General features: G+C 46.8%; 1 protein-coding gene across 2 annotated transcripts in view; it reads left to right on the top strand.

Annotated features, from left to right (window-relative positions):
* Nucleotides 1–24,708, top strand: part of COL22A1 (collagen type XXII alpha 1 chain) — a 317,529-nt gene that overhangs the window by 144,331 nt on the left and 148,490 nt on the right. For both annotated transcript variants that reach the window (XM_032254428.1, XM_032254418.1), the window contains exons 17-22: nucleotides 5,095–5,148; nucleotides 7,293–7,337; nucleotides 11,758–11,802; nucleotides 12,076–12,105; nucleotides 12,375–12,428; nucleotides 16,700–16,753. In XM_032254428.1, the coding sequence (XP_032110319.1) occupies nucleotides 5,095–5,148; nucleotides 7,293–7,337; nucleotides 11,758–11,802; nucleotides 12,076–12,105; nucleotides 12,375–12,428; nucleotides 16,700–16,753 (282 nt within the window). The remainder of the gene's footprint in view (nucleotides 1–5,094; nucleotides 5,149–7,292; nucleotides 7,338–11,757; nucleotides 11,803–12,075; nucleotides 12,106–12,374; nucleotides 12,429–16,699; nucleotides 16,754–24,708) is intronic.

Genomic DNA, 24,708 nt, shown 5'->3' with positions numbered 1-24,708 from the left:
GTCCAGGCCTCTTTCATTTGCACAAGCTCATACTTCCCTATTGAGTCCAGATGTGGGGAATAGAAATCTTAGCGTTCTCGGCATGCACCCACGTTTTCCCTGGTTTGTGTTTTGTTCACCCCGATGGGGAACTGGAGCCCCAGAGAGGGGCAGCCTCTCTCCAGGTGGCAGCTGGCCGTTGACAGAGTCGGGATTCGAATCAGGCCTGGCTACTCCTCACTGCTCTCCTGGCCCTTCGGTCCCCAGCACCTGTCCCTTCCTTTCTGTGCTTTTCCCCTCTTGCTGGTCCCTTCCACGTTATTTTTTGTCTTTCTTTCCCAATCCCAAGCCCATCCACACAGTCACCCTTTGTTTGGCTTAACCGGTTTCTCATGTACAATTTCCAAGCGCCAGGCAGAGTTAGCATTTCACATAGATTACCTCACATGGTCCTCACGGCAGCTTTGCTGGGTAAATATTAATATGCTCCTTATTTGTAGAAACTGAGTGACAGAGCTGCTAAGGAACTGGTCCAAGTTCACACAGCTGGAGTGTGGGAGAGCCAGAGTTTGGGTCTGAATTGTGTGGTTGACCACCACCCACGCCCCCTCCATCCAGGAGCGGGGGGGTCTCACTCTCGGTCTGCAGGAGCCGAAGCCTGCACTCAGCTGTGCCTGTGTGGCCAGTGCAGTGCCAGCAAAGCCAGCAAAGATATGCAGCAGCAGGTCTGAGTGGAGGGCTTGCCGGGGGCGCGGGCACCCTAGTGTGGCCTCAGATGGCCCCACGCTGCGGCATGGTCCCCCCACCTGTCTCAGATGCTGTGGCGGGCATTTCAGTTTGAGACCGCGCTCTGAAAGCTACATCTTCTGTCTCTCTCCCTGTCCTTGTGTCTGTGAATCAAACTCTGTCTTCTGCCCTGTCTCTTTCAGTCTCTCTGCATCAATTGTCTGTGCCTGCCTAACTGTCCCTCTCCTTCTCTGTCTCCCTTTGTCTCTTTATCTCTCTCCTGTCTCTCCATCTGTCTCTGTCTCTTTTTATGCCTCTCCTTCTGTCTCTCCATCTCTGTTTTTCTGGGTTACTCAGACTCTGTCTCTCTCTATCTCCCTCTGTCTCTGAGTGTTCCCATTCTTCTTTCTCAGCTTATTTCCTTCCCTCATCTATCCTCTCTCATTCCTCTCGCCCCTTGCTGATGACCACCCATCCATCAGGCCCGCAGCCACGTCCACCTGGCCCCTCTGTCACGTGCTGACCAACAGTGCCCACTGCTGTCCCCAGGTGCAGCCAGGCCCTCTCTGTGCGCCTGCAGCTGTCCTAAGTTGCAGTCAGAGGAAATCTTGGCTCTTGACCCACTCATCTTGATCTGCAAGTGCAGGGAAGTAAGAAACAGGGACTTGGGCAACAGGCACACTTTGCCTTGCTCTGAGGCCTGTGGGAGAGCCGGAGTCCAGGTGATTGTCGGGTCCACTGCTATGCCAAATGTCATACTCAGGGTTAGGGTCCAGCCCATGCTGAGGCCGGAGGGGAGTGGCTGGATGAGCAGATAGCTGAAAGAACAGGCAGGGGCCAGAGGTAGGTGAAATGTAGTTTTGCTCAGCAGCTCTCTCATCGGCAGCTCACTTCCACTGGCTCTTATGCTGCTCTCCCAGCGGCAGCTTGCTCTCACACTGTCTGCTGTCTCGGCTGCTTAGCCCAGCAGCTCCTCTGCTGAGAGGACCCACAGCTGCGTGGCCGGCTCTCCCTGCCTTCAGGGCCAGCAGTGTCACTCTTTCTCTGGGCACAAACAAGCCGAGCTGTGTCCTGGCTACCTCCTGTCTGCAAGGCGGACGGCTTTGGCTCTCTCTCTTTCTCTGGGATTGAGCATGCATGTGCAGTGTCAACAGGCCAGTTATACCTTTTACAGACAGCAGTGGCTTAGGGCCACAGATGGCCTTCCCATGTTGTGGCTGCATAGCTGTGTTTACATGATACGTGGAATTGCGCGCCTGCGCCACAAACTCACCGAGTCCCTCTGGCCCAATGTCCACCTCGGCCTGTTCCTTGACCAAAGCACAGCCATGTTCCTGACAGTGTTGTGTAGTTGGGTGGCCTGCTGCAAGGAAGCACGCCCAGGACTGGAAATCAGGAGACCTTGATTTGAGTCCTGGTGCCACCACTGAGTTTCTGTGTGCCCTTGGACAAGGTGCACCCCTACGGCTCTGTTTCCTCATCTGGAGGTGGAGGGTGAGATTCCGTGGGCTGGGAGACTCTTGTCCACTCACCAGTCCGAGGCCCACAGTTGGAAGCCTGCCTGCTCCTCCAGGGACCCTGCTCTGACCCTCCCCATCCCAGGCAGTAGAAAGAGACCAGGATGAAGGGACAGGAGGGCTCGTTCTGGCGCCAGTGCCAGCACACCAAGCTGGGGTTAAGTGGCTTCACCTCCCTGAGCCTCAGTTTCCTCATCTCTTGGTGCTTGGGCCTGCCAACCTCAAAGAGTTTGAAGGGGATGGTGTAGGGACAGATGTGGAATCACTTGGCAGAGACGAAACCCAGGCAGCTCCTCTCACCATTCGCCCCAAGTGTCATGTGATGGAAAGACCTTTTATTTTATTTTTATTATTTTTATCTTTTCTGAGATAGAGTCTCACTCTGCCGCCCAAGCTGGAGTGCAGTAGTGCAATCTTGGCTCACTACAACCTCCGCCTCCCAGCTTTAAGCAATTCTCCTGCCTCAGCCTCCTGAGTAGCTGGGACTACAGGCACCCCCCACCATGCCTCGCTAGTTCTTTTGTATTTTTTAGTAAAGACAGGGTTTCACCGTGTTGACCAGGCTGGTCTTGAACTCTTGACCTCAGGCAATTAGCCTTCCTCAGCCTCCCAAAGTGTTGGGAATACAGGTGTGAGTCACCAGGAAAAACTTTTTAAAAGATTAGTGTATAATTGTGCTTGAAAATACATGTGTACATCAATGTTCTGGAATTCTAAAATAATTTTGGAAAGACAGAAAACGTGTAGGATTAAGTTTATATAGATGCAAGGCCAGGGGCCTGCAAACTAAACTGCAGAGCCCAGAGAGGGATGGGGCACCCCCAGGTTCACATCAATGGGTTTGGGGAATGGAGGGACCCTGGGGCAGCTGTCAGTGATTCACTGGTTTCCTGAACTTGGAGATGCAGAGTCAAGCAGCCTCTGCCTATCCTGGGTAGTGGGAAGCCTCAGTATTTGTTTCCAGATGAAGGGAAAGACCCACTCCCCAGGCAGCCAGCAAGCCCCCGGAGAGATAGGAGCAGCCACACAAAGAAGAAAACCTTCCGTGCATCCCACCTGCGGGAGGTTCCTCCTGGCCCTGCCACGGCCAGAGGAAGTGGCAGTGAATGGAATCAGTGTCCACCAGTGGGTGGTCACCACAGCAGCCACAAGCAGAAAACCAGGCACCTGTGACCCCTGGAAGAAAAACAGCATCCTGAAAGAGCAGCGCCTACCTCAAAAAGAAACAAATCACCACTTGGGAAATGAGATTCTAGAGAAAGAGAAGGAGAGTTCAACAGAATTTGTAGGTATAATCTCCCGGTCATTCAGTAAATGTCAGCAGGGCCCACACTGAGGCTCCGGGAACCCAAGAACGGAAAGAGTGAGCGCCCCTCCCATCCTCGTGTGAGCGGGGAGGTGCTGTGCACGGATAATATATGCAAATTGAATTAAGGGAGATGAGGGAGAAGAAGATGAGCCCATACTGCCGCTGACAGCCTCTCATTTAGATGAAAAGGTCAGGAGGTGACACTGCACCTGAGCCCCGAATGGTGCAGCAGAGGCAGCGGCGGGAACAGGAGGCCGGGAACAAAGTGGCTGTGTCTGAGCAGCCTGAAGAGGGGAGCCATGGCTGCTGGGGTGCAGGTGGGAGACCGTTCAGACCAGTGTGAACCCATCGTTTAAGTGTCTGCCCAACTGAGTTCTTGCAGCCCACCTGGAAGAGGGACCCCAGCTGGGAACAGCAGGTCTGAGTTAACCCAGGGTTAGAACACACCAGCACCTGGGAGTTGGCTCAAGAAAACCAGGGCACCGCTGGGGGGAGACTACGGCATTCATTCACTACCTATCCTAAGCAGCAATGTTCTCAGGTGACTTGGTCACGGGTATCTTTTGCTTTTTTTGGAGACAGAGTCTCACTCTGTCACCCAGGCTAGAGGGCTGGAGGGCAGTGGCATGATGACAACTCTCTGCAGCCTCTGTCTCCTGGGTACAAGCGACTCTTGTGCCTTAGTCTCCCAATCCGCTGGGACTACAGGCACGCGCCACCACACCCAGCTAACTTTTGTATTTGTACCAGAGATGGGTTTTCACACCATGTTGGCCAGGCTAATCTGTACCTCCTGACCTCAGGTGATCCACCCACCTTGGTCTCCCAAAGTGCTGGGATTACAGGTGTGAGCAGCTGCACCGGGCCTTTTTTTTCCTTTGTTTTGAGAGTCATAGGTATCTTTTGAGGATGGGGTTATTAACATCCCCATAGTAATTAAAACGCTCTCAGAGAGGTGAAGTGACTTGCTCAAGACCTACAGGAGTAAGAGATTCAATCAGCTCCGTCTGAATGTAAACAGATGAAAGTGCAGATGGCTTCCCGCTAGCCAGTAATTCACCCTGACGTCGATTTTGAGCACTGGGGACATGGTGCATGTTTGTGCATGTTTACTGGACAAATGAATGATGCATAAAATATGCCTGCAGTTTTATGAGCTGCATTACAGACCCCACTCACCCATGGCTTTGTTTGACCCCGATGAAGAATTGTGAGATGAAGAGACAGTGTGGCTCACAGAATCCACGTGGCCATCTCTTGGCCACAGATTTGAAAAGTGAAAAGCAGGGAGATGAATCCAGTTGTTCTGACCTTTGACCTCTGTTCCTCGTCCTCCAATATGCATCCTGCCTAGGTCTGGTGTGTATGTGTGTGTGTGTGCATGCATGTGCGTGTGTGTGTGCATTTGTGTGTGCGTGCATGCATGTGTATGTGTGCACACGTGTGGACAGTCCCTTCTCCCCGCCCTCCTTGTCTGTGACGGTCACTGTGGGGATGTGTGCTGGGCCACTGCCTGTGGTCACTTACCTGCTCTTTATTTCTCCATTTTCCTTTTTTTGCCAGGGGGAGCGAGGCCTGGATGGATTCCCCGGGAAGCCTGGGGAGGCAGGACAGCAGGTAGGTGGGTACTGACACTGTTGGGCTAGGTTTCATTAGAGGTCAGAGGATGGGGGCAACAGGACCCCACACAAAGCTCCACAGAGCCTCGGAACCTGGGCATCCTCCTTGCTCAGCTGGAGGCTGCAGGAGGCTAGGACCAGACCCCAGCTGTGTGGCTGTAGGTTGACTGCGAACTCCAGAGCTGGAGGGATCCCAGTGCATAGACCACTTGAAATCCATTTTACATCAGGCAAGGTGATGCGCTACCATAGTGTAAAGGCCTCTGACCACGCACACATTTTCAAGGTTTTGTGTGTAAGCAGCGCTCATTGCAATCTTGTCCCCAGAGGGAAGGATTCAAAACAGCCGCAATTCTCCTCAATATGGAGCTAGCTAAATAAATCAGGATGCAAGGACACAGGGAGTGCTATGATGCTCAGGACATTCATGAAGAAACTCTGGATGGACTGATGTGAGTGGTCTGCAAGGCACGTGGTTCAGTGGAGAATCAAGAACAGTGTGGAATGGTGTGGGGGAAAACACACCTGTGACTTACAAAGACCATCTCTGCAAGAATCAGCAAGACAGTGATTCTCTGTTCTTGCTGCTCGGTTGCCCCCAGAAGGGGACTTTAAATATTTATGCACTTCAGTTTTGAGCCATATGAACATATAATCTATTCTAAAATAAACTACATTTACATATTTAAATTTAAAAATTAAAACCTGAAGTCATACATTCATGTTAAAGCCAGTTAGTAAAATGCTATGTTGCATAGCATCATTTAACATATTTGTCAATTAATATATTTATACAATATGAAATCATAGATAAAATATATGTACATAAATATATTCTATATCACTGAATTACAATAAATAATATATTAATATAAATTATAGTTCATTCCATCTCCCACATATATCTGAATTTGTATTTATTGTCATGTAACAAATTGGAACTGTACTTTTTATATCTTGCTTTTCTTTCCTCAACATTTTATAATAAACATGGAACCATTTAAAAAAATATTCACCAAAGGCCTGACTCAAATGATCAGTTAATGGTCTATGGTAGAAATGTACCACAATTTATTGATTTGCTTAAAAATATTCATCGTGTGCTGTCTCAGTGGTAGTCCTGGCTCTCGTCACTGGAAATACCCCACTTGATGATGGCCAAGAGGGAAAGGAATCCTTCCCATAGATGAGCATGGGAAAACAGTGACCCAGCACACAGATGCAATGCAGGTGGCCCGGGGCTGCCGGCGAGGGGCTCAGGGTGTGGGGAAGCCAGCCCTGAGGAGGGCCGCTGCTGTTGCAGAGGCTTTGGTTCCTCGGATCTTTGCTGTTGAGAGTAAAGAGGAAGTGAGGGAGATTTGCATGCATCCTGGAGTGCATGTCTATGTCCTTAGGATCCTTTCCTACACAAACCCTCTGTCCATGGACAGAGATCGATCGTGCAGCTGCCCTCCAGGCCCTCCCTGGGGTCTGTGAGGACGCTGGCTGAGGACTGCCCTGCACTGTGACTGCCAGGCCATCCCCACACCCCCTCCTGCAAGAGCTGGGGAAGCTCAAGTGGTCTCCTGGCCACTCGTGGAAGGCTTCCCAGCAGGGACATTGAAGAACAGGAGGGATACGTCTTCAGCATCCCCTGCACCAGCTCTCTGGGACTTGGGGTTCTCTGTGGCCCTAACTAATCCTGGCCAGAGTCCGGGCAACCCTTTTCCTCTTGCCTGGCACCTCACCAGTCCTTGGCGCCTCTAAGGATTTCCTTGACTCCACGACACTCTGCCTTCTCTGCTCCCTGGGCCAGGCCAGGTCCTGGTTATTCGCTGCTGCTTCATCCTGCCCAGGTCCTCATGTCCTTTAGGAAGGAGTTCATTGTTTTCTCCGAATGTGTCATCCGTGCTGTAGAGCCAGTGCAACTGCAGACGAGAAAGCATGGAGATACGGAGCTTAGGTTAGTTTGAGGAAGAACTTTCTAGCAATAAGCACAGTCCAGAAAGTTGGGTCTAAAGGGACTTTGGCTTCTGAAGAAAAGCCCAGCCACAAAGGGGCAAAGGGGAGCTGCAGATGTCTTTCAACCTCTTCCAACCACCCCCTCCCCACCACGGTATCCCTAGTGCCTGTCATAATCCGCCTTTTTGTTCTTTTTTCCAGGGGAGGCCTGGCCCTCCTGGTGTGGCAGGACCCCAGGGAGAGAAGGTGAGCAAGCTTGGGACTGGGGAGGGCTCTGCGTCCTGGGCAGGCAGGTGTGGGGACTGCCCACCTTGGCAGATCAGGCCCAGGGAAGGAGCGTGGGTTGCAGCTCTGGGAACAAACTCCACACAGAGTGGAGGGTAGGGGATCAGGAACTCACAAACAAGACATTCCTGGCTGTCATGCTGAATTTTTTTCTACATTTAGGAATAAAAATCCATTTAAAAAGCAAAACAAGTTCTATTATATAATATTCAGATATATTGAAATCTTATGCTATTTACAATGCTTTTTGGACTAAGGAAGGCTATGAATAAATATAAAGAATCTTATAAAAATTCCTTCCTTTTCTTTTCCTCTTCTTGTCTCCTTCTCTGCTGCATTTTGCAAATTTTTAAAAATCAGAATCAGAATCCTGAAAATGTCTTAGATATTTAAAAAACAAAATAAAGGTTGTATCTTATTATATTGGGCATCAATTTTAGAATATCTGCCAGGCTTAATGAAGTCAATTTGATGCTTAGAATCTCTGCATCTCAGCTGGAACAGTGACATGTAGACATTCTTTGCAAAATGTGAAGGGCCTGCAGAAGCATCCGTGAAAAGAGCCTTCCTAAGCACTGAGGGTAACAAGGAGGGAAAAAGAGAAGGTGTCATGTTGTATTCTGGATTGTCACAGGAGGGGTGACGAGACATAATCTGCATTTCAGTACAAGAGGATGACATTCATCCAGGTCCCTAGACAGGTCCTTAGGAAGGCATCAGGCATTAGGTTGGAGAAGAGCTGGGGAGAGAGCAGGGACTGAGATGGGAGACATCCAGCCCAGCTCAGATGGCTGGGAGCCCAGCAGCATCACTGCTTCTTGGAGCCGCTCACGGCGGAGTTCAGGTGAAGGTCATTGTCTGACTCAGACTGGTTCCCAGCATATGCTCTAAATATGGGAGAAGGCTGCTCCAGCTCCTTATGAAAGCAGACAAGGTATATTATAAATAAATAAATAGTACGGCTGACACAGACCTCAGCTTAGGATGGGGGCTGGAGAATGTAAATGTCTTCCAAACTCGCTCAGGCTTCAATGCTAGCTGAGTTAATTATTCTCTCTCCTTCGAAGTATTTTTAGAGTTGAGATGTACATTGTTGTATTATCCTGGTGTCAAGATTTTAATATATTCTTGCAGTTTCTTGACAGGGGATGCTAAGTCCTAAAATAAGTAGTTTATTTCAAGTCACAAAAAGGGAATGAAGTTTGAAGTCTGGATCTAGGTGATGACTCTTGCTGCCGTGTGTGTGTGTGTGTGTGTGTGTGTGTGTGCATGTGTGTGTGTGTGTGTATGTGTCTTATAAGTTCCAACCTTCCACCTTGTTTAGAGATTTGGTTTTGCCCTTAATATTAGGGGAACTGCTGAGTTATTATTTCTTATTATGATAAATGCAGCAGAAATGGGAGGAGAAGGTCAAGGACCATGGCGTGATTTGGGGGTTTTCATTGAAATAATTAGGAAAGCAATGAGGCTCAGGTCATAGGATGCCTCTAATATCATTCTGAGATCGCATCCTTGAGACAAATCTTAGATGCTTCACAATTTGGGAAAGCCACTGGAACCATAGGGATGGTTTTCTTTTTTTTTTTTTTTTACAGACAGATGTCTAGAAAATTAGTTTCTTTCCCAAGACCCAAAGTGAATCTGATTATCCACCAAGGCCTATCATATTATCTGCCTTTCCATTCGATGATTTACTGCAGATCTAAATGTCACAGGATGCATTTTTGTGCCCTTTTTAACCGTTTCACTGGAATGGGTCCATGGTTGCACTCATCACCTACTGCTGTGTAATAAATCATCCTGAAACTTAGCAGTTGGAAACAATCAGTTCAGATCCCACATGATTCTGGGGGCAGGAATCTGGGATTGCCATGGCTGGATTGTTCTGCCTCATGGGCTGTCCTGAGGTGCAGTCAAGCTGTCAGTGGGGATGCACTAATAGTTATCTCAAGGGTCCACTGGGGCTGCAGGATCGACTTCCAAGCTCACTCATGTGGTCTCCAGCAGGCCTGAGCTTCTTGACAGCTGTTGGCCAGAGATGCTTACTTCCCTTTTACACGGGCTTCTCCATGGTACTGTGTACAGAAAGGGAAATCGTTTCTTGAAATTGAGCAGTGAGTGATTCAAGGTTGGGGGAAAGGAGGGCACCTGAGACAGAAGCCACAGTCATTTCTATCACCTAATCTTGGAAGACACCTCCCAGCCCTTCAGCTGTTGCTGTCAGTCACACAGAGGAACAGGGACGGTGTGGGAAGTCCGGCACAAGGGTGCGTGCAGGAAGCAGGGACTGTGGGGGCCTGTCACGGAGACCAGCCACTGCAGTGGCCACAGCTGATCTTTACAAAAACGTGTCACCCATACTGTAGGAAGAAATTGATTCTAGGGAAGAATTTTGGTCCCATTATTTACTAGACTCCTGACCTTGAACAAGTCACTCAGGGTCTCTGTGCTCCAGTTTCCTCATCTTTAAGGCAAGAAAGATAGTATCATAGGGAAGGACAGTGAATCCATGTCCAGTCCTTGGAGAAGAGCCCGGAAGGCATAGTCTCTCCAATAACTGTTAGTTGTATACACACAGTTGCTAGGGATGCATACTAGGGTCTTAGTTTTCCTAACAAATTTGTTGGAACATTGGAGCTCGTATGGTGAGCTGAAAGTAATTAAAACATGTATTGATTAATTGATTTCATAACTGTTATTGGAAACTCGCTTTCTGTGGTGTAATGTAATATTATGATAAATACAACAATGGAACCAAGAGAAGTGAATGGGATAGTGACACAAAGTAGCCATAAAAAAAGACACGACTTTGAACCTCAAAAGATTCATTATTCAGCTGTTCTCTCTCTCTCACTCTCCTTACACACACACACACACACACACACACACACACACACAGCATAGCTCAGAATGTCTTCTAACAATCCTGTATTACCAAAATGTGAATAAGGTTTGCAGGAGTCTAGGGGAAATCTAACTCCGCTTGGAGGAGTTGAAAGATGCTCATGAAGAAATGGTGACATTATTTCCACGCCGGGTTCTGAGTGTGTGGAGATTTTCATGCGTTCATGTCATGGAAGTGTCTGGAGAGGCCATAGAATGGTAAATGCAGTGTGTGTGTAAGCACATGTGTGTGAGAACATGTGCTCGTGTGTGTGCACATGTGTGCAGGGGTAGTGGCAGCATGGAGAGAATAAAACACAATAGAGAAATGTTTCTGAGGCAGAGCTCAATTTTTATATGTGAAAAACAGGAAGATACGATAAAGAAAACTGGCACTCAAGGCTTTTGACATAAAACATGATTAATTGGGATTTTTAGAAAAACACTTGATGCTATGAAAAACAACATGATTTTTCCAAGTCTTGGCGAGGGATGGGAGACAGTGCAGTTGGAAGACACATTGTGAATATATCCATTTGGTTTTTGAAGAAACATTTCCTATACATGGAATATAATCCCCAAGGCAGTGAGGGTGTGTCTGTAGCCATTCACTCTTCCTCCCTAGCCTTAAGATCTAAGAAATGCCTTCAGCTTTATTTGGCAATTATTTATTCATTTATCAGCTTATTTATCAACAGTGTTTGAATTTCCCATGCTCCCTGGGCTAAGCTCTAGGTAAAAGAAAAAGTTCTGTCCCCACATCATGTGTGGAGACGTTGGCTGTAAAGTTTTTTTCTTGCTTTAGCCACAAGGCACTGTAGAAGTAGCACTAAAGATTTCTGTGATCAAAATTGACAAATATGCTTCATTTAGGACCGAGATTTAGTGCACACCCTGGGTCATCTGGTCAGGCCAGAGCCATCGTAGCCCAGAGGACCTGGAGGCCAAGCAGGAGGAGGCAGGAGACAAGTCTTGCGTATAAAGTGACTTCATGAAAATGGATGAGAATCAGTGCCACATTTTTAGTTATTTATTTGATAAATATTTACTGAATGCTGACTGTGCAGAGCTATGAACCTAGCACAAGGGATATGCCAACATATATCCTCACGGCTCTCAGAGAGCAAAGACAGTGGCCGATGCAGGCAGGGGCTCAGGAGGCTGCTCTCAGGCAGCAGAGGCTGGTGAAGGCCATGAGGTGTTCATGGAACCTGTCCAACATGACCCAGATCTAGGCACTGGGTTGGATGCACACAAAATAGAAAATAAGACTCCTGCTCACAAGGAGGATTCTGGTCTGAAGCGGAGATGAGGATCAGACCCAGAACTCTAAAAATATCACAAGAAAGTAGGCCCGGGTGAAACAAAGATATGTGTGATGGCGCACAAGGAGGGGTGTGCTCCCCTGGGCTTGCAAGAATGAGCCTCGGAATGGGACGGGGCCACTGCAGAAGGCGGCACCAGTGACTATGCTGACATGCTTCTTGTTTCTGCGCAGGGTGATGTGGGACCTGCGGGGCCGCCTGGGGTACCGGGCTCTGTGGTGAGTCACTGGTGGTCGGAATCGTGGATGCAGGCACTGGTGGACCTGGGTTGTTGGAGGAGTCTTCACCTCTAAGACTAAGGCAGCGCTCTTCTAAGGACATGGGATGAAGAGAAGGCTTTCAACACTAAAAACGGGGCAGAATCAGAGAAAAGTCAGGAGGCATGGCACGACAGCATGCCCTGTGAATGAATGTCTTTAGTGGAGCTGAGAGAGGTTGACTGTGGTTGAGGAAATGCCAACACCTTTGCTAATGCTTGGTTTGTCCCTCAGGTGCAGCGAGAGGGCTTGAAAGGAGAACAGGTAAGAGGTACACACGTCCTCTTCAAATGGGGATATACGTCACAGCAGAAGCAGAAAAGCCACAACCATGATCTCAGGCTGAGCTCAGATGGAGCCTTTCAGACTCCAGTTGCCTTTCTGCCAGGAAAGCAATGCCCACTCCCATACCTCAGCTCCTTGTCAAGAGCTCGGAAAGGAAACTTTGAGTCAGGAAAGGGCCGTGGGTGTTGTTGGGCCAGATCATATGGTGGAAAAGTCATGACTAACATGTGTTTGGCTTGTATTGCCAGGGAGCTCCAGGACCCAGAGGTCACCAAGGCCCCCCTGGGCCTCCAGGCGCTCCCGTAAGTTGTCCCCCTCCTGCAGAGCGCTTGCTCTGCCCATTTCTGGGTTTGAAAGATCATAGTCATTCGCAGGGCTGAGCATGGCGTTATCTCAAGTGCCTTCACATCACCTGAGTGGGAGGTGCTGTTGTGGTCCCATCTCACTTAGGAGAAACTGAACCTGGAAGAGGTGGGATAATTCTCTGCACATCATGCAGTTAGCCATGGGTGGAATGGGATTAAAGTGCTGGGACCCTGCCTTCAGCTTCCACGGTCCCAAATGGGCCATGATGGGGGTTTCTGGGGATTCAGCCTGATGTTTTATTTTCTTTTAGATAAAGTAGAACAAAAATATTGAGGCCAGGTTCAGTGGCTCATGCCTGTAATCCCAGCACTTTGGGAGGCCAAGGCGGGTGGATCATGAGGTCAGGAGATCAAGACCAGCCTGACTAACATGCTAAAAACCCCATCTCTACTAAAAATACAAAAACTAGCCAGACGAGGTGGTGTCCACCTGTAGTCCCAGTTACTCAGGGGGATGAGGCAGGAGAATAGCTTGAACCTGGAGGTGGAGGTTGCAGTGAGCCACGATTGTGCCACTGCACTCCAGTCTGGGCAACAAGAGCAAGACTCTGTCTAAAAAAACAAAAACAAAAAACAAAAAAACTGCACACTTACATGCCAGTTGAATCATTTCCAGTGCACTCACTTTCCCCATGTTTCTGCTCAATTTTGACTTTGCAGTGGCCTGAAACATTTCAACCTTTGCTTTCTCCCTCTGTTAAGAATTTAATGATATGTAAATAACCACTTTGGAAGAGGCCATCCAAAGGGCCCTTGTGATTATTTTGTGATGTGAGTTCAGATACTGAGGATAATTAGTAAGAATACAGTAAACTCCACAGGCTTCCTGCTTTAAAGTTGCTTCTTCTGGTGATGTGCTGTTGCTGCTTTCAAGTTACTGTATTTTACTGAAAGAAATAAAATCACTGACTTGTAACTGAATATAAATCAGATTCATATTAAGCTATTGAGGCCCGCTATTTATTAGGATACATTTATATGTTTTTGCTGGGGTAAAAATAGAAGGAAATCAAGGGATGTTTAATTCTAGTAAAATTAAAATAATTTTATATCAAAGATTTTGGATCAGAAAATCTAACTTACATCTCTATGTTCAATCCAGGTTCAATTTCCAGAGCTGCCCACAATTGCAACTGTTGAGAGATTTAAACTAGATAATGCAGGCAATGCAGTGTGTTTCAGTGTTTACTTTTCTATGCATATATACATGTATATTTCATATCTATTATTGGCAAGTATTGAAGGTCTATACTATAGTATGTTTTCTTATGCAAATATATGCATATTAAGTCTGCAAGGGTGAAGATGTTATTTTTCATCTTTTACCAACGAAGACATTGGCGCAGAGACATTGAGTGGTTTGCACAAAGTCACATAGCTATTGAGAAGCAGAACTGAACTGGAGCTCAGATCTGACCGTGCAGCCTTTGCTCTTTTCACCACGGAGTGTACAATACTTCCTCTGAGCTGTGTAAAAGGGAATTACTTTACTTCGTGACCCCCACCAAAGAAGAAGAAGCTAAAGATGGCTAGCCCTGCTTAATCATGACACAACCTTCTTGGGCTCTTTCTGATTTGGAAATATATGGGTAGTCCTCACCCTTCATGTGGATTTTGTTGTAATAAGTGAGGGAGGGAGACAAGGAAGAAACCTCAAATGTTTGTGACCACCTACCTTATATCAAGCAAAATACTAAGGTGGAAGATACAGGGATGGAATAACACAGGAGGCAGCCTTAGAGTCAAGAAGAAGCTATGTGAAAAAGAAATAATTGCAAATAAACTTTTGCAGTTTCTAGATAATGAATGGGAACCTCCTGCCTGTACCATTTCTAGGGTCCATTATATAGGGCACGGGGAGGGTCTTGAATCTACTTTCTTTCTTTTTTTTCTTTTTTTCTCTTTTTTCTTTTTTTTCAGACAGGTTCCTGCTCTGTTGCCAGGCTGCAATGCAGTGGTGTGATCTCGCCTCACTGCAACTTCTGCCTCCTGAGTTTAAGCAATGTCTCCTGCCTTAGCCTCCTGAGTAGCTGGGACTATAGGCACACGCCACCATGCCTGAATAGTTTTTGTATTTTTAGTAGAGACAGGGTTTCACCATGTTGGCTAGGCTAGTGTCGAACTCCTGACCTTGTGATCCACTCACCTTGGCCTCCCAAAGTGCTGGGATTATAGGCGTGAGCTACCATGCCCGGCCGAACCTACCTACTTTCAAAATTCAGATTATCTTAGCCTGATGCCCAACAGGGTTGCCCATGGTTCTGAAGATGTCCTCGAGCCTAGACAGAATGAGATTTAGTACAACACATGATGTTAGTGATAAGGTTCCCCTGGGAGTGTTCCAAAAGCAAACAGCCCAACTAAAGGCCTTTTTAAGAGAAGAACAGTAATGAGAGGTCCGATACTGTAAGATTCTTTAGGTGAGGACCAATGTCTCTCCCATCTCTCAGTCCACAGGGCTTACTAAGTGGTGGGAACTTGATGCATGCTTGTAGAGATAGCCCTGCAGCAGGTATTCAAGAGGACCACTCAAGTGAACCTGACTGCAGCGTGAACTTAGAGAAACAGGGTCGTGGAAGGCACTTGGGATTAGGAACCAGAGCATCTGAATTCATGGCCCAATTTTTCCACCAAGTAATTTTGTGTCTTTGGCGACATTGCTTAATCTCCAGTCCTCATTCGATTCACCCCTCACTTGGAAATCTGCAGCAGCAGCATCTTCTCCTATGTAAACATACTATGAGGTTCAATGAACTGCTGTCTGAAGCAGAGCACCATGGAACCTCACTGAGACCAATGCCAATATCAATTGTCGTTTCTATCTGCTTTTGAATCCCCGGCAGCACCTAGCTCGGGGCCTTCTCCAGAGCAGTTGCTTTCTAAATATTCATTGGGTTGAATTGAATTGAGAAGCTGGCTTCAGTGACTTCTGTCGAGAATGGAAAATTTTGAGTTTGTGTTCAGCAATCCCAGAGAGAGGAAAATATATCCCATTCTCTAAATGGAAACAGTGTTCAGCATTCTGCTTCCAAATGCTGGCATCTTTCATCCTTTCGCCAAGATGAAACAGGCTCTGATAGTTTTGCCAATGTCTAGTGGGGCCACTAAAGGGCCAGCCATGTAGATTAATGCCAGGCATTTCTTGACCTTAAACTCATGCCTTTAGGGTCTTCTCTTTCTGTGTGTCCTGAGCTCAACAGAATCTCCTTGTTAGGAAGAGAGATCCACATCTTTAATTATTGCAGTTTGTCCATTTATTTATTCATTTACATGGTGTTATTAAGAGAAAAGACCTTGGACCTAAATGCAGCTTTAGGTCCATGTATAGTTATGCAAAATTTAGCAGCAGTAGCTATTAGTATGATAATTATGAAAATAATATTTATTGAAGATGGGGAAATTGAAGTACAGAGAGGACACTTCTGGCCAAATTCACCCAGAAGTGGCGATAGAGCCACAGCTTAAGCTTAGGGTTTCGGTTTCTCACTCCCGTGGTATGCCTCATTCTATGGTATATATCAGGGTGCGGTCAGGGCACCCAGGTGCCGTGCCCCAGGTTTAGAACCCATTCATAACTGCTTACTAGGTGGTTGTATCATCCCCGCTTCAGAGATGACACAACTGAGGTTTAACGACACCAGGTGACTTGCCTGAGCTCATGCGGCAGAATTGAGGCAGGATGAGGGGGGAGGATTAGAATGGGGTCAGTGTAACCCCTCCCTGCGTCAGTGTTCCTTGGTTAATTGGAATTGATCTTTCCTAGGCGATTTTATTCATTTGTCCAGGTGATCATGTTTTGCATATCACTGTTGCCTGAGAGTCAGATAATCTATGCCAGTTCTTTTTGAGCCAGGAAACTACAGGGAAAGGGCACTGGGCTTAGAATCAAAGACACTTAGTTCCAGACAATTCTTTTCTGCATGCTTGGTGCAAGCTACTAAAGCAAGCTATTGGATGCTTGCAGTACTCAGCGTAAAGTATGAACTACGTTGCTCACATCCTGTTAAACATACTTAATCAGATCAGATAGATGTACACGTTTTAAAGTGTTAGATGTTTGAGAGAATGGGACCTCCCAATTTCCCCATCGGAATGGTTTGGCATTACACTATCCGGTGTAGGTGAGAGTCTAAAGCCTAAGCTATGCCATTGCGCCCTGCATTTACCATTATGTTTCTCTCTCTTTTTCCCTTTTTTCCCTCCTAAAGGGTCCAATAGGCCCAGAAGGCAGGGATGGACCTCCTGGTTTGCAAGGTCTCCGAGTAAGTAAACTCTCTTTTCTTTGTGATTCCTCAGCTCTGTATGACATTATAAACTGGTCCCTAGTTTATAATGTCACACAGAGGAAATAGACTGCATCACTTCCAGGGGCTTGAAATGAATATTTGAGGAAGGATGCAGGGCTGGACTCGGTTCATCAAACACAGTTGAGGTTCTACTGTGTTCTGCCTTGAGTTGGGCATCAGGGACATGGAGATGAGTCTGTTGTCTGCCAGGAGTCATAGATAGAGAGACATAAATCCATTGGGTGATCACAGCCCCATGGGGGGAAGCCCAGTGCCAAGGGTACACAGAGAAGAGGCAACTGACCCAGCCTGGGGAGCTTCTTGAAGGAGATGATATTTGAGCTAAGTCTTGAGAAAAGTGAGAAAAGTTACAGCTGTGCCTCTAATGTATTTGTGCTATTATGGAATATCATATATCAGCGTATTTAATTTAATTAAGCACTGTTGTCCTATCTAGACTTTACACCCTGGAAGGGTCTAATGCACCAGTAAGTGCAGCTCTTGAAACGATGCCGTACTTTCTGAGGGTTGCAGAGTCATGCTGGGGTTACTCCCTGATCCTCTGCGATGCTCCCACAGCAAACTGGACTGAAAGCCAGACTTGACTCTGAGTCCCTGGTTCCCATCAAGGTACCTGGGACAGGGTAGGAAGTCAGCTCACATTTGTTGAACTGTAACCCTTAAGCATGTGCCACCTTTTACTAGTTCACATGGATAACAATCTGAGGGCCACAGGCATCCACAGATGGGGCAGGTAGCTCCAGGGACCAGTGGGCTTCCTGCTTCTGGAGCTTTTCACCACTGAGGTTGGGTGGGAATGGAGTCCTGGCATCTGACAGAGGCAGCCCTTATCCCACCAATGGCCTCTCTTAGCCTGGACAATCTGTAGCTCAGTGACATGGATGGTGCCATATATTTTGCTGTGGATTCACTTCACATTCTCAGTTCCGAAAGGGGGTGGCCTGCTCTTCTCATTCAGCACTGACTCCAACCTGTGCTTACCCACTAGTTAACTTCAGTCTTTGGTTCTCAAAGACCTGTGCCTCTTATAGCCCTTTTGAATTCTCAAGATTCTACAGATAATTTATTTTAAGGCTAGATGAGATGGGGAAAGGCATCATGAAGGTGGATTGGGTGAGAGAAATTGTATCAGTCTGTTCTCATGCTGCTGACAAACATGCACCTGAGACTGGGCAATTTACAAAAGAAAGAGGTTTAATGGAAAGAGGTTCCACATGGCTGGGGAGACCCACAATCATGGTGGAAGGCAAGGAGGAGGAAGTTACAGCTTACATGAATGGCAGCAGGCAAAGAGAGAGCTTGTGTAGGGAAACTCCCATTTTTAAAACCGTCAGATCTTGTGAGACTCATTTACTATCATGAGAACAGCACAGAAAAGACCTTCCCCTATAATTCAACCACCTCCCACTGGGTTCCTCCCATGATATGTAGGAATTGTGGGAGTTTCAATTCAAGAAGAGATTTGAGTGAGGACACAGCCAAACCATATCAGAGATTCACTTGCCCTCGCTTCCCATTCAGCATCAAGCCCCGGCCCAGTTTCCCTGTCAGTCAAGTGAGGCAGTCAGGTGGGTCAAAGCCAGGTGTCTTCCTCCCCCTTAAATTGGATGGATCCCAGACTTTGGAAGAGGACGCACCAGGATTGAAGTGCTGCTCCACACTCCGCAGCTGTGTGCTAGCAGGTCACCTAGCCTCTCCAGGCCAGTTTACTTCTTGCTGCTGTGGGGAAGGCATCACCACTGGCTATCCTGTTAGGAGAAAAAGTGCTCGTTAAGGGACGTGGCCCTGGGTGGGCAGCAAGATGTGACAGCTGACATGGCTGCCATTCTCTCAACATGCTCCTGCACGGTCTGAAGAGAAACAACAATCTTTGTACATTTATGTAATTAATGTTTATGTGAAGCTTTTCTCATTTTGCATTGAACTTGGGCAATTGTTACTTTTCCAAAATAGAATTAGATGATCGGTGAAACTGTTTATATAAAGATGACTGTGAAGGCTTTTAAAATCTACATTTTTATCTAATTTATTAAGGCAAGAAGGGAACATCTTGCCCAGAGCTCACCCATTAGGCTCATACCTTCTGTATTAGTGTGTTTTCATGCTGCTGATGAAGACATGCAAAAGTCTGCATAATTTATAAAGGAAAAGAGGTTTAATGGACTGACAGTTCCATGTGGCTAGGGAGGCCTCACAATCATGGTGGAAGGTGAAAGACATGTCTTACGTGACAGGAGGCAAGGACAGAATGAGAACCCAGTGAAAGGGGTTTCCCCTTGTAAAACCATCAGATCTTGCGAGACTTATTCCCTATCACGAGAACAGTATGAGGGGAACTACCCCCATAAATCAATTATCTCCCACGGGGTTCCTCCCACAACACATGGGAGCTATGGGAACTACAAGCCAAGATGAGATTCGGGCAGAGACACAGGCAAACCATATCGCCTTCTCAGACACAGTTTCTTTAAGCCTGTTGGGTGTGTTTCCCAAGGTGACTGCTGTCATCTTCAGAAATGCTTTTTACCTTTCTGAGCAATACCAGCCACTCATGCAATGGGGCTTAGCTTGGTCTGAGCTTAACACACCCACAGGCCTTGGAAATCGGGCACTGCCCCAGGTCTGGAGATTTAAGGAATAAAACAGGGAGATCCAGAGAAGCAAGCAGGGTGAGTGGCTGGGGTGCAGCGATGATAGGCAGAGGTAGGATATGGTGTTCATTGAGCTCCGATTACATGGCAGCTCCCATAACAGCCCTGCCATCCCCAATTCTGCAGATGAAGGACAGGCTCGGATACAGCACAGCCACTGATGGGCCCTCAGGGATTTGTACACGGGGGGGACTGTGTGTCCCCAAAGCCTGACTTCTTGTTTTCTCCCTTCATTCTTTCCATGTGTCAGTCTGTCAAAAAGCTCACGTTGAGTTCTTGTGATGCACAGACATTCCGCTAAATGCTTTGGGATTTTCTGAAAACATTAAGGTCTCAGCTACCACGAGCTCACAGGTTGGCTAAAGAGCCCAGTGCATAGAAACAGGTGACCTCAATGGAGACGGATGAAGATGACAGATGTTCAGAGGAGAGACGAATCTCAGCTTGAGGGAGGCTGCTGGTGGGGTGTGTGTGTCGAAGGGTGCAGGCTGGAAGCCATCACACCCAAGGGAAAAGTTGATGTTTGAGGTGGCCTTGCAGGAGCGAGTGGGTTTTCCGCAGGAGTCAATGGGAGCATTGACATCAGCCTTTTGGATATGGGAAGTGCTCCCTAGCGAAGGCATCCTGCCTCTGCACACTTGCCTCTGCCCATCACCTTTGACTCGGACTTCTTCCTCTTCAGTTTAGAAGCTCGTGGGTGTAATTAAAATGGCTGCAGACATGGCTTCTAGTTCAGGCTCACCTGGCATCGTATTGGGGACTCTCAGCCAGTCCCTCTTTTCTTCCTCTTGTATTGCCTTTTCCAATTTTTTGCTGTTTTTCTTTTACTTGCTTTTCTCCCTTCCTTCCCTTTTTCTTCTCACCTTTTCTTCCTTCCACAAATTCATCCATTCCACAAATATTTCTCCTGTATCTACTGGGTACCAGGCGTTGTTGTAGACAAGTGAGTAGAGTTCAGGAAGAAGAAGGAAGCTCCTGCCCTCATGCTGTTTATATTCTGGCAGGCAGGGGGAAAGAGACATAATAGCATGTAAGCAGGTGACACAGGAAGGCCCCATGAAGACAATTTTCCTTGAACAGGCTCTCCGGAGGTGAGGACATTGGCCAAACTGATAGCTGGGGAAGAGCCTGACAGGCAGAGGGGACGGCTGGACCTGAGGACCTGGGGCAGGCGCAGTCTTGGGGTGTTGGAGCCTAGAGGTCCACGTGGCTGGACCCAGCAAGGGGTCCTCAGGAGAAGATGAGGTTCATGTCAGGCCTCATGGCCATCATAAGGACTTGGCTTTACTGTCAGTGACTGATGGAGCTTTTGCATGTTTTCAGTGCTTTCTGATGAAAATCATTGATCATACACAAAGGTAGAAAGAGTGAAATGAACCTTCATATACCCCAAACCCACTCAACACTCGTAAGTTATCACTTTTACCTACCAATGAATTCATTGAACGCAAGTCCTAAAATCATCACATCATTTTGTTTCTAAAGATTTCAGTATGTTGTCTCCAAAAGAGAAGGAATCTTATCATCATTTTGCCTAAATCTATGAAAACTCCTTGAAGCTGCATCAAATAATTCACGTTCAGGATGTGCCTATCTCATACATTTCTGGTTGTGATTTGCCCACTGCGGGCTTTTGAGGATCACAGTGGCAGGGCCCAGATTACGTCTTAAACACATTCATGTCTTCTAGTGTTGAAAACAAATTGCAGGAAGGAGGCCAGTTAAGAGGCTTCCAGGTGATCCACTGAGAAGGGGCAGGGGCCAGGCAGAGCATTGGGCTTCTGAGCACCCATCCTGGTTCAGGCCAGATGCCAGGTGGTGGGCATGCTGAGGAAAGGGCAGAAGTTGTGCTCTGAAAGGCCCAGCATCTAGCAGAGGAGAGTGAACCAAGAGTGACAGGCAGGATGGTGGGAGCATTAGCACAGGGTGTCCCCACTGGTTCTGCTTCCTCTAGTGAATCAAGGACGATGAGCAAGTGGGTTTTGGGGTCCCATGGACTTTCAGTCATCATGGGTGATTCCCTGACTCAGGCTGTGTTCCGTCCTATGGATATTGCTAGCTCAGTGCCTGCATCTAGGAAGAAAAAGGGAGTAGAAACAAATTGTAATGTTGTGGGCTTGGAAGCAGCTTCCTGTTCAGTTGCTCTCTAGCTGAGTCAGGAAAACCCGAGACAAAATGACTTACTCAAAAAATTATCTCTCTCTTTCCCTCGCCCTGACCTGTCATTTCCTCCTCATCAACTTCAATTGAAACATCACTCAGAAGAGCTCCTGGGCGTTACTGCACATGCTCAGTCTGCACAAAGGGAAGAGATGAGGCTGACGGCTGATGGCAGGCAGGAACCTGGGCACGGAGAGGCAGACACTAAGCATGGGGTGGCGGGCAGCAGAACCCACACCCTTCATTGTAGAGATTAGCAACAGGCAGACAGGATAATCCTCGGCAAAGTAAATGCATTCATTTTGGACAAAGCTGGTATTTTTCCACATTGACATGGGGAAAGGGAGAATTGAGAGCAAGGCATGCTCCACACCAACCCCGGAGCTGTAGGAGACGCCAGCCCGCTCGCCAGCCTTCTGGAGGGCAGTAGCAGTCACCAGGCAGAAAGATAGAGAAGGGCTGCATTTCTCCTTCCAAGGCTTTAATTTCCTGCGTGTCGTCTGAGCTAGGCATTAAGGAGGTTGATCAGGGAGCGCAGTCACCTCGCTGAAATGAGAGATGCTGCAGTTGCCTCTGAATCTGGAATGTTTCAGCAGAAGAGCCAGCCTGGCTCAAGGCCACTGCAGCTTTGGGGACCTTCCAGAGCTCCCAGGAGGCTCACTTTTCCAATAAAAAAAAATCGTCATGCGCTAATCATCCACTTCAAAACAGCCATCACTGTTATTCTTACACCAGCCCATTTTAATTTTCTGAAGGTTTATCTGATATTTTTCTTATTTGAGAATTTGTTTTTGTTTTCTTTAATAGATTGTAAGACTGAGAGGAAGGACTTTTTCTTACTTATTTTTGTAACCACAGTAATGAGAAGAGTGCCTCATACCTATAAAAACATACATATTTAATAGACGTAAAATAGTTATAAATATAATATGAATATGCATATAAAATACACATAAATATATAATGGCATTAATTAAATATGTAATGGCATTAATATAATCTCATACAGTTAGGGAACACATGGGTTTGGCTGTCTGGGCAGACACAAGTGAGTGGGGAGAAGAGGACAAGATTCGGAACTGGGTGGCTGGTCAGCTGGGTTCTCACCTTCCACAGGGAATGCCTCATTTTGAGAAGAGAACGTGGTCCCTTCTTATGCCTTGCCTTGCTCTGTGACACTGAGTCTCAGCTGAACTTGCCTAGACATCATTTTTCATCTTCTCTGGGAGATAAACCAAAGAAAAATTGATTTAAAAAATTGTATGTTGTGACACATTGCAAAGAAATGTGAAGTTTGGAATGTCTATAGCAGCATTGTGGCAGCAGGGATCTTTGAGACTCACAGTGAGAAATATGTCCAGAAACAGGAATGACCTTCTCAAGGCCACTTAGATCTTTGTCATGGCTCTTCCCACAGCAGGTGGCAGTCTCTTTGGCTCCCCTGATCATTTTCTCAATATCTTCTGGTTTCTCTTCCGTCTCATCAATAGATGAAGACTGGAGAGAGGTGATCCTATCCAACAAGATGTCCCATCTTACTAAAGATGGCAGTGTTCCCCAACTCATCTCATGGTGTTCTTGACTGCTTCGTTTACTTTAAGAACACATTTTAAAAATGGAATCTCTCTTCAAAGGTGTAGAACTAACAGAAGGGAGAAAGGAAATAACATTGAACAGTCACCACATAGCAGGCATTTTCCTAGGGAATTGTTTGCAGCCATGATTCTCATTTAATTCCCACAAGGATTCTATGAGGTATGGTGGTTTTAATCCCATTCTACCAATTAGAAGTCTAAGACTTAAAGGTATAGATCAAATTACTGAGTGTCACCCAGGCTGTAAGTTCTGGGAGGTACTTATATCTGGGGCACGAGATCTGCCTGGCTCCAAATTCTCCACCCTCTTTGCTTCAATATTGTGAGTATGAGTGTGTGTTTGTATGTGTGTATCCATATGCACATCAGAATTCTAACGTGGAAGTTAACTGTCCTTGCTGTGGATGCCTTGAATAGATCTAGGACTCTCAGTCCCGTACTATGCCTGTACTATAGGATGCACTGGGTACACATCAGCTTGATCCCTCTCTTTCCCTTGGATCTGAGGGTCTCAGATCCAATTGTTGAAGGTTATCTGACTCAGCAGCTCTGATTTCTAGTAGGTTCGAGGAAGGAAACATGGCCGGTCTTTTTGCAGTGGCAGCCTAGGTTGAATTTGTTTTCCTGTTTCATTCTAAAATCTTTTTCCTGCTCTACCAGCTGTTAACAGTGTTGTTTGGATCCTAGGCTACTGTTTGATTCATTTCATGGCACAAAGCCAAGGTTTATGTCAGGATACCCTAGGTTTTCCCTGCACACCTGGTTTCAGCTCTAACCAGTAGAAAATAATCGTGTTTGACATTTGGAGGCCTGGAGAACAGGAACTGAGTAGACGACCATACGGCACATATTAGAATCAGTTGCACAAACAATCCTTTTATCTGTTAATAGCCCCTCAGATGACTGTGTTAACTCATCCTGGCTGGGAGAGAATTGCTGTTCTGAATTTATAGGCTTCCCTCCTCTCCATGGGCAGATGGGCAACCTTGGAAATACCAGTTCCACTCAGCATCTTCGCATTCAGAATGGCTTGAAAAATCTGACCTCTTGATAAATTACAAACACTTAATCCAGAAATTGTGCTGGGTAGCAATTTAAAAAAGAAAAAAAGAAAAATGAAAGAAACAGGCCTATTGTTAGTAAAACAGCTTTTTATTGCTACAAAATTTACTTTTTCTAGCACTTCTCAAATCTCTGTACCCAGTTATGGAACAAAAATCAGAGGTTACATAGCTGCTGCCACATCTACCATTACTAGAGTTACCACTAACAACACCACCACCAATAATATTAATAACATCACCATCACCACCATCCCCGCCACTATCACTACCACCATCACACAACAACTATACCATCACCATCACCATCATTACCACCATCAACATCACCACCACCACCACCATCATCACCATCACTACAACCACCATCACCATCACCACCATCACCATCACCATCACCACCATCACCACCATCACCATCACCATCACCACCATCATCACCA

Source organism: Sapajus apella, unplaced genomic scaffold (genome assembly GCF_009761245.1).
Source record: "Sapajus apella isolate SASKATOON/1434 unplaced genomic scaffold, GSC_monkey_1.0 scaffold3, whole genome shotgun sequence".
Classification (NCBI taxonomy): domain Eukaryota; kingdom Metazoa; phylum Chordata; class Mammalia; order Primates; family Cebidae; genus Sapajus; species Sapajus apella.
The sequence above is the reverse complement of the archived record's forward strand: the minus strand, read 5'-3'. Positions and strand labels throughout refer to the sequence as shown.